The following is an 18,454-nucleotide window of genomic DNA, read 5'->3' on the forward strand; positions in this document are numbered from 1 at the left end:
AGTGATTTGTCTAGTCTTTGAAACTCTAGCCAAGTGATCCTTCCAATCAATACTGCTTGGCCTGGCCCTCACCCTTACCCCCCTCAGCTGCTCCTTCTGCCCACATGCCTTGGTGTTTCCTTCCAAGCCCTTGCTCCAGCTGTTTCCTCTGCCCAGAAGGTCATCTCCTTTCTCTCCCCCCAGCCCCTGCCCTGTCCTGGTCCCAGAAGTGGCCACCTCCCTCCACCCCCTACACCACGGCCACTGTCTCCTTGAACGAGAAGATGCACAAGGTCTGGGCTCGCCCCACCAGCTGCTGGCATCTCCCTGTTATTCATCCCTGGGTCCTTCACACCAGGCAGGCTGTGCTAAGTAAGTGCTTGAGAAATGAGCAAGGGAATGAATGAATGAATGAATGAATGAAGCCAGCACTCAGCTGAAGGGTGATGGTGAGGGGCAGGGTGCGGGGTCGCACAGGAGACTCACCTGGTCCCACACGGCCATCTGACGGTGGTTCCACCGGGATGTGCCTGTGGACAGCAGCTTCTTCAGGTTCCCCAGAAACAGCACTTTGTTGGCCCGGTGCCCCTTGTAGCTGGCTTCCTGGACAGTATGTACAGTCAGGGACTCCCGGGCAGCAAGCAGCTAGGGTCTCTGGCTTCCCTGCCTTTGCTTGTGCTGTGGCAGGACCTGGAATGCCTTCCTTGTTCACTCCAGCTCTGCTTAGAGAATCTTTCCAGAGGGACCACCTCCAGGAAGCCTTCCAGAGACCCCCCCCCCCACTCCCACCCCATCCACATTGAGTCTCTCCTGTTATTTTTGGTGAGAATTCTTTTTTTGAGCCAGGATAGAGGCAAACTTCTGCTCAGCTCCATGCTCTTTCTGAAAAATGACTGAGCACTCTATCACTGTATGCAAGGCATGGGGCTGGGCGGTCATCTGGATTATCTCATTTAGTCCTCCAAGAGGAAGGACTAATGGTCCATTGTTGTAGATAAGGAAACAGTGGCCCAGAGAATGGGAAGTGCTTGCCTAAGGTCACACAGTGGACAGACAGTCGTGTCATGCCTCTTGACAGAGCTAAGGCACATTGACAAGCTCTGGAGTTAGACCAGGGTCAAAGCTCAGCTTTCAGTGTGGGCACGTCACCTTACCTCTCTTCAGCCTCAGTTTTTTCATCTGAAGATTGGGGGTGACATCCACTACCTCCCAGCCGGGAGGACAGAAGCTATAGCAGATGTGAAGGCTTGGCCAGAATGCTGATGGCATTACCGCCCTGTTCTCTGAAGCCTCCCCCAGCCCCTCACCACTCCTTGCTCCTCTGTCCCCAAGCCCGATCCCAACCCAGCACACACCTGGAGGACGGCCCCTGCCCGGGGGTCGAGAATCCGAATCTTGCGGTCTTTACAGGTGGTGGCCAGCAGGCTGCCACTGGGGTTGAAGGACATGGAAAGGATCACGTCTTGGTGGCAGCAAATTGTCCTCACGGGGTTATTGATTACAGACTCCGTTGTGTCCAGGTTCCAGACCATCACCTGTACGGCAATGAGCTGGCTCTGAGCACAGTGTTGCCCCGCCCCTGGCTCCCACAGTCGCAAGCCCGCCAGGCTGCAGTGAAACATGGTATCCCCAGGAGGGAAGACACAGATGGCAGTCTGGCCAAGAAGCCTTGGGTGGGAGGATGGATCTGCCGGCTGAAGCTGCCACGTGGCAAAAGGGGAAGCCGGGAGTCAGGCTGTCTGGTGGTGAAAAGAAAACACCATCTGCTTTGGAGCAACAAAACATCCATGGCTGGAGGACCGTAGGGGATGAGCTAGACCAGGGGGTTTCAAACAGTTATTAGTAGCAGTTTCCACCTCACACAGATAAACAGGACTGCCATGTTTAGCTGCATAGGTTGTGCACTGCACAGCTCCAGGGCAATCCATTCTCATAGCCCATGGTATGAATTGCACCCCCTGGAGCTGTGTGCAGAATAATGTGCACAATCATCGCAGCGCCCTGCACACTCACCCTACATAAACAGAAAAAAGAGCACTTCTGATCAGGAGGGAAGAGACCCTGGGGCGCCTGGGTGGCTCAGTCAGTTAACTGTCCCACTTCGGCTCAGGTCATGATCTCCGTGGTTCGTGGGTTTGAGCCCCGCATCAGGCACTGTGCTGACAGCTCAGGGCCTGGAGCCTGCTTCGGATTCTGTGTCTCCCTCTCTCTCTGCCCCTCCCCTGCTTGCTCTCTGTCTCTCTGTCTCAAAAATAAAAATAAACATTAAAAAATTTAAAGAAAACAAGAAGGGAAGAGGCCCTGCCAGCCACTCCTATCCCACCCTTTCTTCATCACAGAAGCCCCCGAAGTGCCTCTGTGAAGCCCCATGTCGTGAAGGGATGAGTTTAAAAGCCATGGCTATGGTCACACCAACTCCATTTGTGTACAGATAGAGAAACTGAGGCCTAGAGAAGACAAGGGACTTTCCCAGTTCATACTGCAAGGCAGAAACTTAGTTGGAATAGAATCTAGGGCTCTTATCCTGTGAATTTTCCCAATCCACAGGCCCACAGACTTCCAGCTTGGCCGTCAACAGGGCAATGGGAAGCTTCTCTGGCCAGGGCCCAGCCCAACCCATCCCCTCTGGGCAGATTAATGGGTTGAACAGTGTACTCCCCCCCCCCCCCCCCCTGCCCGCACCAACCCCAAATTCAGGTCCACCTGGAGCCTCAGAATGTGACCTTATTAGGAAACAGGATCTTTGTAGATGTAATTAATTATGATAAGGTCATACCGGATTAGCATGGGCCCTACAACCAGTGACTGGTGTCATTATAAAAAGAGCAAAGGACACACAGAAACACAGAGAAGGCCATGTAAAGCTGGAGGCAGGCTGAAGTGATACAGCTCCAGGCCAAGGAATGTGTGGAGCCACCAGAAGTCCCAAGAGGCATGGGAGGATTCTTCCCTAAGAAATTAGGACAGAGCGTGGCCCTCCTGATGCCTTGGTATCAGATTTTTGGTCTCCAGAACAATGTAAAAATAAAGTTCTGTTGTCTTAAGCTGCCCAGTTTGGTCATTTGTTAGGGTGGCCCCAGAAACTGAGTGCATGGACCCACCTTGTAGTCATAGCCAGAGCTGAAGAGGATGTTGGCGGCTGTGGGGTGCCACTCCACCAGGCCCACCCTGCGGGCATGGCCCATCAGCTCCTTCCTGAAGACTGTGAGGTTCTTCGTCAGCAGCTGCGTGGGGATGTCCCAGATCTTAATCTTTCAGGGGAGACACAGCCGGTGGGGGAGTGTTGTTAGCGAGGGTCACCTTGGCACCCCAGCCACCCTAAGCCACAGAGCTGGCAGTGCCCAGCAGAAGGGCCAGGGGAGTGCTCTCTGTATCCATCTCTCACTCAGTGGAGGGGCAGGGAACCCTTAGAGGGACAGAGGCTTTGCCAAGGTCTTCCAGCCCAAACAGGGGCTGACATTGCCAGAGCTGAGCCCAGACCTCCAGATCTCCCTCTTGGTAATCCTTGCCATCCTAATGACCTGAGTTGTGGGGAGCTGGGTGGGCCATAGGCCTGACTCCCAGGCTGGATGTCAGAGCAAATCTGACTCCCAGCCTAGAATATCTCTCAGAGTACACTGGTCTACCCCTTCCTTGTCCCAAAGGCATAGGCTAGGAGGAAGGCTCAAATGCCAGGAGGAGGAGTTTGTGCTATATTGTCAGGGCACTAGGGAGCCAGTGCAGTCTCTGGGGCAGGATAGGGTAGGGAGAAGCTCTTTCCTTTGGAGTGCCCCCCTTGGATGGCCTGGAAGAGGAAAGATGAAGGGTCAGAAGGCCAGGCTGCAGGGGGGTCGCAGCCTGTATTCCACAGTAAGGGCCTGGGAGGAGGGGCTGGGGCCTCCTTCCAGAGCAGTGTTGTTGAGGATGGAAGGCGCTTCCTTGGTAGAAAGCTCCCGGTTATGGAGGGGATGGCCAGTAACCTGATATTCTTTGTTGTCCTTTGGGGTTCTCAGGCCCCTATGTGATTGTATGTCCCTTTTCCCTCAGAGATACCCAGGGTTTTCAGGTAGACTTTGTTTTTGATTTGACAAATATTTATTTCCAGGAAGGCAGCCCCATGAGGCGAGTGCCAGGGGCTCTAGACGACGAGTTGGGTGAATCCTATTACTGCACAGAACTGGCCCCTGCTGGAGGACGGACTTCGGGCAGACCTGTGTGGGAGGGGCAGAGACCACCCCCCAGACTCCTCAGAGCTACAGGGTCATCCCTGCCCCACAGGGTGGGGACAGGGAGGAGACAGCTGAACACTCTACATGGGAGGGCCTGAGGTTAGGCACTGCCACCCCTGATACTTGTGTGCACTCTTCCTGCCCCTGGGGGCATCTGGGAAGGAACTGGTGGCAGGAGATGAGAAGAGCTAGGAATTTCATGAAGATGTTGTAGGGAGTCTTCAAAGCAGGCCTGAAAAGGCAAGTATTTCAGGACTCAGAGTCAGAGTCAGGGGACAGAGTCAGATATTCAACATCCCACCATTGGAGGCAAAGCCAATTCTCACAGGGCCTGACTGCCCCTTCAGTGAAACCATCCTGGCAGATACTGTCCTTTACGCTCCTCGGCAACCCCTATATGCGACTGGCACAAGTCTTCTGAGAATTTTCCACTTGCTTCTCCTGACGAACTGGTCTGTTTCCTTTTAATCAGACAGTAAGGCTTCTACAATACATTCTATTTCCCTTTTTGCCTTGACTGCCAGGCAGCTCTGAGTTAAACCTGGAATTCTACACTTGCAACCCTTCAAAACCAACATTCTGAGTATTATCTCCTCACTTCCTCCATCTGTGGCTGCTGCCACTTAGGGAAGTGCATAGCTCAGTGAAAACATACTGGGCTCTAGAATCAAGCCTCAGCCTGAAGCCTTGCTCAGACTGTGTGACTTTGGACAAACTGCTTCACCTCTCAGATCCTCAGTTTCTCCATTAAAAAAAAAAAAAAAAAAAAATCCTACCTCGTGGGGCTGCCAGGAAGACAGATTTAAATGGTAACGTGTAGTTGAGAGTCAGGAACACAATGGGCACAAAATAAACTGTCACTGTGCCCTTTATCCTTATTTTAATCATCTGATCATATCTGTGTCTTTTGTTTTAAGCCATATTCACGGCATTTTTGAAGTGGGAACAGAAGAAATTATAAATAAGTAACACTGAACATTGTGGGTAGCAGGGATTATGACCCTGATCCAGAACAGGGGCTCAAAAAGTTGGTGGGGCTAAAGCTTTTGGGAAAGTTGTGGTGCCCATATTCATCTAAGGATCCCACTCTTATCCTTTTAAAGCTCCCCTCCCCACTGTCTGTGAGATTAAGTGTCACAATATTTTCTGACCACAATAAAAAATGCTCCTTAAAGCATTTTATAGTTCCCCCCAAAGATGGGCTTTTCCACTGGAATAGGAGTCTCTTTGGATCTTCATTAGCTGCTTGGGGGCTATTATGTCCATTCTATAAGTGGGGGGAACTAAGTCCCAGATAGGAGGCCTAAAGGTGTGGTGCTCCAAGTCCCAGAGCCCAGAACTTCTCCCACTCAATCTCACTAAGCCCCTCCCCACACAGTGACCTCACCTCATGAAGGATCAGCGGGTCAGGAGCATCAGAGCCAAGTACAGACACTATTCCATCTCCCTGTGCCCCAATCCCACTCATTTCGGGAAAGGGAACCGCCTTATGTGCTGATACTCACTGTGGTATCTTCAGAACAGGAGGCGATCTCAAAATCATTAAAAGGATTCCACTTGATGTCTAAGACGTTCCCTTTGTGCCCGCAGACCTTTGGGTAGTGGGGGTCCAGCTTTCCTGTCTGCAAAACAGTGCCCAGGAGTGTTGGAGAGAAGAGGGACTAATTGCACTTAAGCATCTGGTCAGTCGGGCAGTCAGCAATCACTGAGTAGACCGGAAAATGTAAGGGACAGAACGGGGTGTGAATCTAGGCCCTACCACTATTCTCTGTGTGATGCTGGGGGAGTCACATCACTTGTCTGAGCTTCGGCGCCGTCCTCAGTAGGTTCATAAGGTTCATGTTGAGTATCATAGATGAGGTGTGGAAAGGGTCTAGCACAGTGCCTAGCACGTAGTAGGTGTTCAGTAAAAGGATATTTCCCTTCACACACTGCTGATGGGAATGAAAAAATGGGGCAGCCACTTTGGAAAACAGTCTGGCAGTTCCTTAAAGGGTTAGACATAGAGTTACCACGTGACCTAGCGACTCCACTCCTAGGTATATCCCCATGAAAAATGAAAACACAAGCCTACGAAGAACCTGAACACCGATGTTTGTAGCAGCATTATTCATAATAGCCAAAAGGTGGAAACAACCCAAATGTCAATCAATGGATGAATGGCTATGCAAAATGTAGTATATCATACAATGGAGTATTACTTCAGCCAAAGAGGGAATGTAGAACTGACACACACTGAAACATGGATGAACCCTGGAAACATGCTGAGGGAAAGAAGTCAGACGTAAAAAGTCACACGTTACATGATTCCACATAAATGATGGACCAGATGTGGTTTCATCGTTAGAGCACATTGATACATCTTCTGGTACCCAGTATTCAGAACCCTGAAAAATCCAGAGCAGGTAAATCCATAGAGACTGAGAGCAGATTAGTGGTTGCCCAGGACCCGGGGTGGGGGGGTGGGGGGTGGGGGTTGGGGGAGGGGGCAATAAGGAGTGACTGCTAATGGGTGTGGAGTTTCTTTGTGAGGTGATGAAATTGTTATGAAATCAGACAGTGGTGATGTTTGCACAACCATGTGACTACCTTACAACCCCACTGAATCATACATCTTATTTTTTATTTTTTTAAATTTGTATTTTATTATTGATACTTCAATTTCCTATTCATTTATTTATTTGTTTATTTATTTATTGAGAGAGAGAGAGAGAGAGAGAGAGAATGCACGAGTGGGAGAGAGGGGCAGAGGGAGAGAGAGAGAGAATCTTAAGCAGGCTCTGTGCTCAGAGAGCCTGATGCAGGGCTCAATCCTATGACCCTGGGATCCTGACCTGAGCCAAAATCAAGAGTCCAACGCCCAACAAATGAGCCACTGAGGTGCTCCTGAATTGTATACTTTATTTTATTAAAAAATTTTTTTAAATGTTTATTTATTTTTGAGAGAGAGAGAGAGAGAGAGCACAAGCGGGGCAGGGGCAAGGGCAGAGAGAGAGAGAGAAAGGGACAGAGGATCTGAAGCAGGCTCTGTGCTGACAGGGACTCGAACTCATGAACCGTGAGATCATGACCTGAGCCGAAATCAGATGCTTAACTGACTGAGCCACCCAGGTGCCCCTGAACTGTACATTTTAAAGTGGTGAGGGATGCCTGGGTGGCTTGGTCAATTGAGCATCTGACTCTTGGTTACAGCTCAGGTCATGATCTCACAGTTTGTGAGACTGAACACTGAGCCCCGTGTTGGGCTCTGTGCTGACAGCGTGGAGCCTGTTTGGGATTCTCGCTCTCCCTTTCTCTCTGGCCCTTTCCTGCTTGTGCACACACAGGTGCGCGCTCTCTCTCAAAATAAATAAATAAACTTTAAAAAAAAGGTGAATTTTATGGAATGTGAATTATACTTCAATTAAAAAGAAAAAAAAAAGAGCATTTTCTTCCCTTTCCACTTTGCCTGCTGAGAATCGCTGTCTGGGCACTAGGGGGACACAGGTCCCAAGCTGAGACTTCTTGACCCGCACACGGACCTGGGTTTCCTGGGCCATGGCACAAGCGTGTCGGTTCAGTTACAGAAACCTGGGGCTGGCAGCGACCGGCACACTCATGTCACACATCATATATGTCACACATCACATCGCACAGCTCGGCAGAACAGGCCCCAGGCCCTCTGCCTGCCAAAGCAGGCTTCGTCCACATCCACCATCCAACTTCAGATGCCGAAACACCACCCCCGCCCCCACCAGAATGCTCTGCAGTCCAGTTTTCCGTTCCCGAGGTAGAGACAGCTGAGAAGAAAAATGGCCTACATCCATTCATTCAGCAAATCTACATGACATATGTAGGGACAGGCCCCATGCGAGGGGCTGGGGAGCACAGGATGTACTATTTGACCCCGCAGGATCAATGCTCTCAGGATCTTTACAAAAGGTCTTTCAAGAACAGAGTGGGCTCAAGGAACACCCACCGCCTCTCCTAACCTCACCTCCCCAACTCTGTAGAAACCACTGAGACCCTGCCTCGTTGAGATCCAGCAAAGATGCAGAAGCATCTCGGACCTGGCTTAATAAGACTGCAGCTGCTATGGGAAAAGACACAGGGCTTCTGGGTCACTCTGGCAAACTAGCGAACACAGACGCTGAGACCCTGGCTCATGGAGGCTTTATGCATGCATCTTAGTAGTTCTGCAAACAGAGGTAGTGGTCCTGGGCTCCCCTTCAGACATACTCTGCCCAGTTCAGCTCTTACCTCTCGGGAAAGGGTATTAGACACCTCGCCCTTGACTGGATCCCATACTGGAGGGGGAACTCTATACAGGACATTATTTGATAAATTGGAACATGAAAGGTAGACTAAAGTATTGTTACAATATTAAACTTTGTGAAGTTGATAACGTGATATGGTTATATAAGAGAACATTCGTACTTTTAGGAAACACTCAAGTATTTAGGGGTAAAGGTCAAAGGTATAGGTAATGTATCCTCGAATGGTTAGGAAAAGAAAATTATACCCTCATATATATATTCAGACAGAGAAAAGCAAAGAACTTGGACATGTGTCATTTGTTAGTGATGTGTGAGTTCCATTTGGGCTTCTCAACAAGAAGAGGGGTGCACGCCCCCTGCTCCTGGGGCCAGTGTCCTGGAGGGAGAAAGTGTCCCTACGGGCCCTGCCCAGGTCTTGACAGGACCACCGCTCCGGCCAGCGACCTCTTGCCTCGCCTCCAGGCCATTCTGCCCGCTGTTGTCGGTGAGCTTTCAAAAATTAAAATCTGATCGTGTCCTGCACCTGCTCAAATTTTGCAAGCCCTTTTTTCCTCATGTGTAAAATGTGAATAATAATAATCTCTTCCTTACAGGGCTGTTATGAGGGTAAAGTGAAATATTGTGCATGAAAAGCTGAACAGTGGTGCCCTAGAGTAAGTGCTTAAAAAAGAGGAGCTGTTATTATGTGTATACATGTGTGTATGCATACCCACGTGTGTATAAAAAATGAGGGAAAAAAGACTGGAAGGAAAGGCACCAAAATGTTATTCATGGTTATTTGTAGACAGTGGGATAAATGGTAGTTTTATCGTCTGTGTTTCTTTTTTTAAATTTTTGCAAACTTTCTATAAAACAGTGTGGATTTTGCAATAAACAAAAGACATTTGTTAACACAAAACTCTAAACTTTCTGAAAAGATGGGTCCTTCCAGGATCGGCCAAAAATGTGTTATAAAACTGCAAATCTTTTTTTTTTTTAAGTTTATTTATTTATTTTGAGAGAGAAAGAGCGAGAAGCAGGTGAAGGGCAGAGAGAGAGGGAGATAGAATTCCAAGCAGGATCAGTGCTGTTAAGGGAGAAGCCCAATGTGGGGCTCAAACTCACAAATCATGAGATCACCACGTGAGCTGAGATCAAGACTCAGACGCTCAGCCGACTGAGCCACCCAGGCACCCCTAAAACTGCAGATCTTGAAGGGCTCTCAGAGACCAGGACCAGTAAAAACACTTCGAACTCTCTTACCTGCCCCCATGGCAGGCATCATTAATGGATTACAGCTCTCTCGCTGGCCCCAAACTGGAGGGACTTGCTCAGGGTCACAGAGAATGTGGAGGGCAGAGTGGGGCTGCAGCCCAGGGCTCTGGCTCCCAGGTGTATCTGTGCTGTACTTGCTGTGCTTGAGGGCTCTCAGCCCTCTTTGAGTCGGTGTCCTGCCCCACTTGTGCACACAGCCTTTCCTTCTCTTAGCTCATTTCCTGGGTCAAAGGGCATGAACAGTGCTGGGTCTTTCGTTATGGCACATCCAGTTGCTCTCTGGCCCAGAGCCCTGCCACAGTTTTGTCCTGAAGGTTTCTGGGAAGAGCTGATTGTCAGGCTGGCCTTGGCTGACAGGAGGCAAGCTGCCCAGGAGCTCCATTCAGACCACTGTGGAGGCTCAGCTGAGCCTCAGACTCAGGAGGTGCTTGGGGGGCCAGGCATGGCTCAGATGGGGCAGCACTCCTCCCAGGCCTCCCAAAGCAGAGACCCCAGCCCCAGACAACTTCTCTTCCTTCTCAGAGAACAAGGGATGGCTCGTTCTCCCCTGGGGCCAGCAGGTTGCTCTGCCTAACAGGGTTTTATGCTGAGGTCTGACATTAATGGACATTATTAGCCAGCCTGATGGGCTATTGACCGAGCTGCTAAAAGCCCTGTCATGACAGGGACATTTAGAATCAGGAGGCCACTTCTGCCTTTCAGTCCACTAGTCCAGCAGTCAGCCAGGGCCAGGCCTCTGATTTATGGGGGACGCAGCTCTAAATCAGGGGAGGTACACCCGCCCTCCTCGCAGACTGCAGGGAACCCTGGCTTGGGTGCAGAAGCTGGGTGCTCAGCCCGGAGAGATGCCACTTCCAAGTCTCGGTGGGGCGGCCCTGAGTGGATGGAACTGTGGGACCCGAAAGGCTGAGCTGGGCAGGTAGAGGACACTCTGGGGCAGGCAGACCTCAGCTGCTGGGATGGGACAGCGGTGCGGCCGTCCCCACAATGCCCAGCACTCAACAGGGTGCGGCCATTCCCACAACAGTGTCACGACCTCCAGGAACCCTTCCAACAGCCCAGGGTGGACATGGGAGGCAGGGGTGGTAGGCACGAGTAGAGGTGGAGGTAGGCTGCATAGTGTAGAAGAGGTTAGGCAGGCACGCTGACTCAGGCTTCCTGGGTTTGAGTCCCTGCTATGGCACTTAACAACCATGTGACCCTGGGCAAGAGACCTCAGCTGTCTATGCCTCAGTTTCCTCATCTACAAAATGGCAACAGTAGTAGGACTTCCCAGGGTGCGAGTGATTACATGAGCTCATACAAGTAAAGCACTTTAAGACAGTGCCTGGTACATGGTAGGCTCTCAGTAAATTCACCAGCGTAAGTTTGTCAGAGCTAATCACAGTGACCCAGTTTTACTGTCACTCAAAATGTTTCAGGGGCCCAAGGATGCGCTCAGTGTGAGTCCCAACTGTTCCACAGGGGACTCCCTTCTCTCCCTGCACAACTGATGGGTGACTGAGTCAGGGTGCCCTCCGTGAATAAAGTGATGCCTAGATCGTATTCCAATGAGTAAACTTGAACGAGCACATTCCCACGCCTGTAAGGAATAGGTTTGCAAATGTTGTTCTTTAGAAACCATAATTTAGGGGGCCATTTATGTGCCAGGCCCATGCTTCATGCTTCGCTCACATTTGATTTAGCTCCCAACCACCCCGGGGAGAATCGCCATTTAAGGTGCAGCAGTCGGGGAGCAGAGAGGCTGACAGTCATGTGCTAAGGGCCACGGAGCCAGTCTGCAGCAGAGCCCTGAGAACTGGGAATCTTTCCTCTCACTCCCTGCTCTGCCGTTTGCCCCCCTCTCCCTGTAGTTATCGTTGGCATTGTGCACGACTCTCACTGAGGACCTCCCTGGAACTGGAAGAGACTTTCAAAAACAAAACAAAACAAACAAAACAGGAAGCAACATGCCATACTAGCCCACCCCCTACATTTCTAGAAAGAGAATCTGAGTGTGGAGGGAACAAATGTGTTCCACAGAAGGTTGGAGGTTCAACATGTTGGTTGGGACAGAGACAGAAGCCTGATGAGGAAGGCAGGATTCGTCTGCAGGCAATGGGGAGCTCTGGGAGGGGACCGAGCAGGGGAGTGACAGGGTCAGACACAAGCTTGAGAATCAGTGGGGCCTCTGCTGGCACAGCAGCGAGGCGCCCCTCCCCTTCTCCCGGGCACCACAGTGTCAGTCTGACTCCTCTGATCTGGTCCACTCCCAGGGCCCATCCCCAAGGTTCTGCCTGCCCTTGTTTTCAGTTCTCCCCACCTACCACACCTCATGGCAAAGTCCACCCTGCACACCCCCAGGGGTGGCTTTGATGCAGGCCAGGCCCCAGGCTCAGGAGCCCAACCTGGCCTGTCCCCAGGCTCTGGGCGGGCCTGTCTCCACACCTTCCTGTTCCCTGAGCACAGCCCTTGTTGCCCAGACTGCCAGAGTCTCTCTCCAAACAGTCTTGCCCTGGGTCACAGTGAGAGGAAGGAGCCTGCCTGCAGAATCACCCAGTACCTGGGGCTGCCTAGTCCATCTGAGAATACATTCTAGGACGCTGTGGCGAGGTCAGGCACCTTCCGATACTTATGCTCCTGTATACACTCCATTAAATAATTAGCTAGTTTGTACCTCTGTTCCTTCTCATGGCTCTAGTTTACTGACACCTTTCTGTGCCTGGCTGGGATGTCATCCCTGGTATCTGACCAGCAGCCCATATAAACCAGAGCCCAAGCTGAGAAGCAGCACATAGACGAATTAAGCAAGAACAGGGCCCTGTGGCCACATCCAGGTCTGGGCCACATTCCAGTCCTACCCTCAGGGTTCAGGGTCCTTGGGGAAGTCATCTCCCTGAGCCTCGGCATCCTCATCTGTACAATGGGGCAATACTTCCTACAGAAGGAGTTAAGGAAGGGATCGGCATAAGCACCGTCCTTGGTCACCACGTGAAAAAGGGCCCTACAGGCCTGTCTGTCTGGAAGTGCTGCGTCAAAGGCCCAGCATGCGTGTCCTCTCCCACTCTCCTCTGGTCCTACTCGAGCAGGCTGCCTGTGGTTACCTAAGAAAATATCAACTGGATGCAATGCGTGGATCTTTCTGGACCCCGATTCAAAGGAACCAAACGCAAAGAGGCACTTATAAGACAATCAGGGACGTATCCACATGCACTGGGAATAAGGTGACACAGAAGATACTGTCAATGCTGCAAATCCTGGCACTGCGGTTATGTCAAAAAATGTCTCTAGGTTTTAGAATTGCATGCTGAAACTTATAGGGGTAAAACGACAAAATGTCCAGGATTTGGTTTAAAATACCTCAGGGGAAAAAAAAAAACATGGACGAAGCAAGATGAGCAAAGTCTTTAAAATTCTAGAATCTGGGTAAGAAGAGTCATACTATTGTTTTTATCTACTCTTGTGTTTGAAATTCTTTCATAATTACAAAAAGAACTAGATTAGAGACTAGCGACTGAAAATGTAGTTTGTAAACCAGCAGCGTCAGCATCACCTGCGAGTATGGATGTCAGAATTGATGCATAAAAATACAGGATGCCCAGGGATATTTAAATTTCAGATAAATGACAAAAAAGTTTTCAGTATAAGTATGCTCTGTGCAATATTTCATTTGTACTAAAAAATACCTTGGCAGTTTCTTACAAACCCAAACATGTAAAGCTACTTGAGGACCTAGCGACTGCACTCGTGGGCATTTACCCAGAGAAACGGAGACTTATCTTCATACAGAAATCTATATATGCCTAAAGCCCCAAATTGGAAACACTCTCGGTGGCTTTCAATGGGTGTCTGGTTAAACAAATGGCGTGCACCCACACCACAGAACATTACTCATCAATGGAAAAGAGTGAGCAATTGATCCATGCAACAACCTGGATGGATTTCTAGGAAATAACTCTGGAGTGACCAAAGCTAAGCCCAAAACGTTACATACTGTATGGTTCCATCTATGTGACATTCTTAAAATGGCCCAAGGATACAGAAAACATGAATAGACGCTTCTGTAAAGAAGACATCCGGATGGCCAACAGGCACATGAAAAGATGCTCTATGTCGCTCCTCATCAGGGAAATACAAATCAAAACCACACTCAGATATCACCTCACACCAGTCAGAGTGGCTAAAATGAACGAATCAGGAGACTACAGATGCTGGAGAGGATATGGAGAAACAGGAACCCTCTTGCACTGTTGGTGGAATGCAAACTGGTGCAGCCACACTGGAAAACAGTGTGGAGGTTCCTCAGGAAATTAAAAATAGATCTACCCTATGACCCGGCAATAGCACTGCTAGGAATTTACCCAAGGGGTACAGGAGTACTGATGCATAGGGGCACTTGTACCCCAATGTTTATAGCAGCACTCTCAACAATGGCCAAATTATGGAAAGAGCCTAAATGTCTATCAACTGATGAATGGATAAAGAAATTGTGGTTTATATACACAATGGAATACTACTTGGCAATGAGAAAGAGTGAAATACGGCCTTTTGTAGCAACGTGGATGGAACTGGAGAGTGTTATGCTAAGTGAAATAAGTCAGGCAGAGAAAGACAGATACTATATGTTTTCACTCTTATGTGGATCCTGAGAAATTTAACACAAGACCATGGGGGAGGGGAAGGAAGAAAAAAAAAAGAGAGGGAGTGAGCCAAACCATAAGAGACTTAAAAACTGAGAACAAACTGAGGGTTGATGGGGGTGGGAGGGAGGGGAGGGTGGGTGATGGGCATTGAGGAGGGCACCTGTTGGGATGAGCACTGGGTGTTGTATGGAAACCAATTTGAGAATAAATTTCATATTATACATACATACATACATACATACATACATACATACATAAAATGGCCCAAGGATAGAAACAGAGAACATGAGCTTCTGATTTCGGCTCAGGCTATGATCTCATCATTCGTGAGTTCGAGCCCTGAGTCGGGCTCTGTGCTGACAGCTTGGAGCCTGGACCCTACTTTGGATTCTGTGTCTCCCTCTCTTCTCTGCCCCTCGCCTGCTCACACTCTTTCTCTCTCAAAAATAAATAAACATTAAAAAAAAAAAGAAATCAGAGAACAGATTAGTGGTTGTCAGGGGTTATAGAGAGAGTGGGGGTGGAGGGAAGTGGCTAGAGCAACAGTAGGGATCTTTGTGGTGGTGGCAATGTTCTGTATCTAGACTGTACCTATGTCAATATCTTGGTTTTGATATTGTACTCTAGTCTTGCAAGATGTTACCTTCGGGGGAAACTGGGTAAAGGGTTCACAGAATCTCTATGTTATTCTTAAAACTGCATGTGGAATCTACAGTGATCTCAAAACAAAAAAGTTTAATCAAAAAGGAAAAAAATAAGCAAAAAAAAGTTATTCGGTGTTTATTTGAAATTCAAGTTTTGGGGCCCCTGGGTGGCTCAGTCAGTTAAGCAGCTGACTCTTGATTTCAGCTTAGGTCATGAGATCGAGGCCTGTGTGGGGTTCTGCACTGGGCACATAGCCTGCTTGAGATTCTCTCTCTCCCTCTCCCTCTGCCCCTCCCCCACTCATGCAAGGGTGCACACGCGCGCTCGCTCTTTCTCCCTCTCTCTCTCTCTCTCTAAAAAAAGAAAGAGAGAGAGAGATTCAAGTTTAACTGGGCATTCTGTGTTTTATCTGGCAACTCTGGAGCTTGTTGGAACGCAAATTCCCCAGCCCCACTTCTGACCCGTGGAATCAGAGTCTGTGTTGTGACACTCAGGTGTGAGCTCTGATTAGTGGCTTCCACCTCCTGTTGTGCTTGGATTCCTAAGAGTCTGTGATAAAAGCAATTAACATGTGTCCTTGGGCTATTTACGATATTTCAAAAAGGCCAAAAGGAATCACACATTTTACCCAGGATCAGGCTGTACAGGACAAGTGGGTTTCAACTCTCCAGTGGCTTCTCACTGGACTCAGAATAGGCAGACTCCTGCCCTGGTCCCCAAGGCCTTCACAGTCCAGACGCTGCTCCCCTCTCTGACCTTACCTCCCATTGCTCTTGCCCCTGTGACACTGTACCAGTTTGTGTCTCAAACACACCAAAGCCAGAGCCCACACCAAACCCATTTCCACCCCAGGGCCTTTGCACTTGCTATTCACTCTGCCTGAATACCCCACTTCTAGAGTTTCAGGTGGCTCTCTGCTCAAATGTTGCCTCTCCAGAAAGACCTTCTCTGATCATCCTATCTTTCTAAACCAGGTCCACCCTCCCCACCCAGGTAACACTCCAACACATCATACCAACTTATTTTCTTAAATCAGTTGTTAGTACCTACTTATACTCAGTAGTTCACTGAGTTAGAAATTTAGTTCTGGGGGTGCGTGGCTCAGTTAGTTAAGCATCTGACTCTTGATTTTGGCTCAGGTCATGATCTCATGGTTTGTGGGTTTGAGTCCCATGTCGGGCTCTGTGATGACAAGTGCGGAGCCTGCTGGGGATTCTTTCTCTTTGGGGATTCTCTCTCTCTGCCCCTCCCCCACTAGCGTGCTCACCCTCTCTGTCTCTGTCTCTCTCAAAAATAAATAAATAAAACATTAAAAAAAGAAACAGACATTTCTGAAAAAGACCGAGCAATAAAAATCTGAAAAACACATTAATATAGAGTCTGTTTAGTGGGTAGAATCTTAAAAAAAAAAACGTTTTTCAATGTTTATTTATTTTTGAGAGACAGAGAGAGACAGAGTGTGAGTGGGGAAGGGGCATAGAGAGAGGGAGACACAGAGTCCAAAGCAGGCTCCAGGCTCTCTGAGCTGTCAGCACAGAGCCTGACATGGGGCTTGAACTCACAAGCCACAAGATCATGACCTGAGAGGGAGTTGGATGCTTAACCAACTGAGCCACCCAGGTGCCCCTGGATAGAGCCTTTTAAAAGCACCCAGAGCTTGAGAAAAACAAGTGGTTAAATGGGTCATCCCTAGGAGACCTTTGAGCTCTGACCTTTAAGTCTTTCCATAAATCCCATTTTATACTTGTCCCTCCCCAGCATGAAAAATTTCAGCTCTAGAATACAGTTCACACTTCTCATCCTGGCATTCAAGGCCCTTCTAATCTGGCCCCATCCACGTCCCCAGGGTACTTCCCTTCCTCCCCTTCAACACAGACTGTTCATTTGTTCTGGCCAGACTGTTCTCTGCATTATCATCTGGTCATTCCATGTACAGTCCCACCTCTGTGCCTTTGCTGATGCCATTCCTTTTGCCAATGACACCCTCCCTATTTATTTAGATGAACAATCATGGGGTAATTTGTTCAATCAATGAAAATTTATGAGCACCAACTGCATGCCCAACATGTGATATTTAGGTCAACACAGTAGTCATTCTCCGCTCCCCCCATTCCAAGTGCATTAGGAGGTACTAGCAGAAGAACACAAATAACTCTAATTCTAAGTAATCAGGGTGTGGTATCCTAAGAAAGGAATATGCTGCAGACTACATCCAAAAAAGAAGAATGCCTTGGAGATTTGGGAGAGGGAGAAAGAGAGGCCATTCATGAACATGGTATACATTTCCATTTATTTAGGTGATCTTTAATACTAGTTTTTCAATAATGCTCTGTATTTTCCTCCTTTTGTTTGTTCATTCCTATATATCCAAACTTCTTTTATTGCACTGCAAATGTTTACATATTGTAAGTGTTCTTAGTATATAAAAATGCAATTCATTTTTGTATTCTGATTTTTTTGTATCCAGCCACCTTCCAAAAACCCTTATTATTTTTCTAATAATTTGACCATATATTCTTTTGGGTTTCTATGTAGGCAATCATACCTATAAAGAAGAGTGATTTTATGTCTTCCATTTCAATCCTTCTACCTTAACTTATTTTTTAGCTTTACTGTGCAGGCCAGGACCTTTAACTCACTATTGATTTTAAAGGGATGTTTCTAACATTCCATCTTTATGAATGTTTGCATATTAACAAAGAGATCAAATATCACTGATATCACCAATAATGGGACAAACTGACAACATGTGTCACAAGACATATGAACTGAGGATTCAACACCATTTGTTTAATATTCTTACCCAAAATGTATGATATAAATCTAATCATGAGAAAACAATTTCAAAAATCCAAATTTTAAAATGTTCTACAAAATAGCTGTCCTTTACCTGCTTAAAAATGTTAGCATCATGAAATGAAGTAGGCTAAGACACATGACAACAAAATACAATGAATGGTCCTGAATTGGGGGACCAGACCCCAACTGGTCCAGACATAAAATTTCTATACATACACATATGGAGAGAAAGATATAAAAGAGATAAAAAGTAACCCTGGCAGAATGTTAGCAACGGGTGAATCTAAATAAAAGGTTTTTAAAAATCCTGTTTATGTTAGTGAAATGCTCTTTTCCCAATTTGCTAAGAATTTATATCATGAATGGGTACTGAGCTTTATCAAATGATTTTTCTGCATTTATGGAGATGACTGTATGGCTTTCTCCCTTCATTTGTTAATGTAATGATTTACATTTCTAGATTTATTAATATTAAACTGTCCTTAGTTTCTGGAATAAATCCAGCTTGGTTAGAATGCATCCTTTTTTAAATTCACTGCTGGATTTTGTTTGCTAGCCATTCTGCATACATCTTGAGTGAGACTGCGCTGTCATTTTCCTTTCTTGTTTTCTCCTTATCTGGTTTTGGAATCAAAGTTACATTGGCTCATAGAACAAGGAGGGGAGAAGTCCCTCTTTTTCTTCTCTCTAG

At 48.0% G+C, this 18,454-nt stretch overlaps 1 protein-coding gene across 3 annotated transcripts in view; it reads right to left on the reverse strand.

Annotated features, from left to right (window-relative positions):
- CORO2A (coronin 2A) overlaps window positions 1–18,454 on the reverse strand; it is a 53,740-nt gene that overhangs the window by 5,400 nt on the left and 29,886 nt on the right. For all 3 annotated transcript variants that reach the window (XM_060609219.3, XM_060609221.3, XM_060609222.3), the window contains exons 3-6: window positions 5,693–5,809; window positions 3,081–3,230; window positions 1,335–1,514; window positions 466–582 (exon numbers count right to left, since the gene is read on the reverse strand). In XM_060609219.3, the coding sequence (XP_060465202.2) occupies window positions 466–582; window positions 1,335–1,514; window positions 3,081–3,230; window positions 5,693–5,809 (564 nt within the window). The remainder of the gene's footprint in view (window positions 1–465; window positions 583–1,334; window positions 1,515–3,080; window positions 3,231–5,692; window positions 5,810–18,454) is intronic.

This window comes from Panthera onca, chromosome D4, assembly GCF_046562875.1.
Source record: "Panthera onca isolate mPanOnc1 chromosome D4, mPanOnc1 haplotype 2, whole genome shotgun sequence".
Lineage (NCBI taxonomy): Eukaryota > Metazoa > Chordata > Mammalia > Carnivora > Felidae > Panthera > Panthera onca.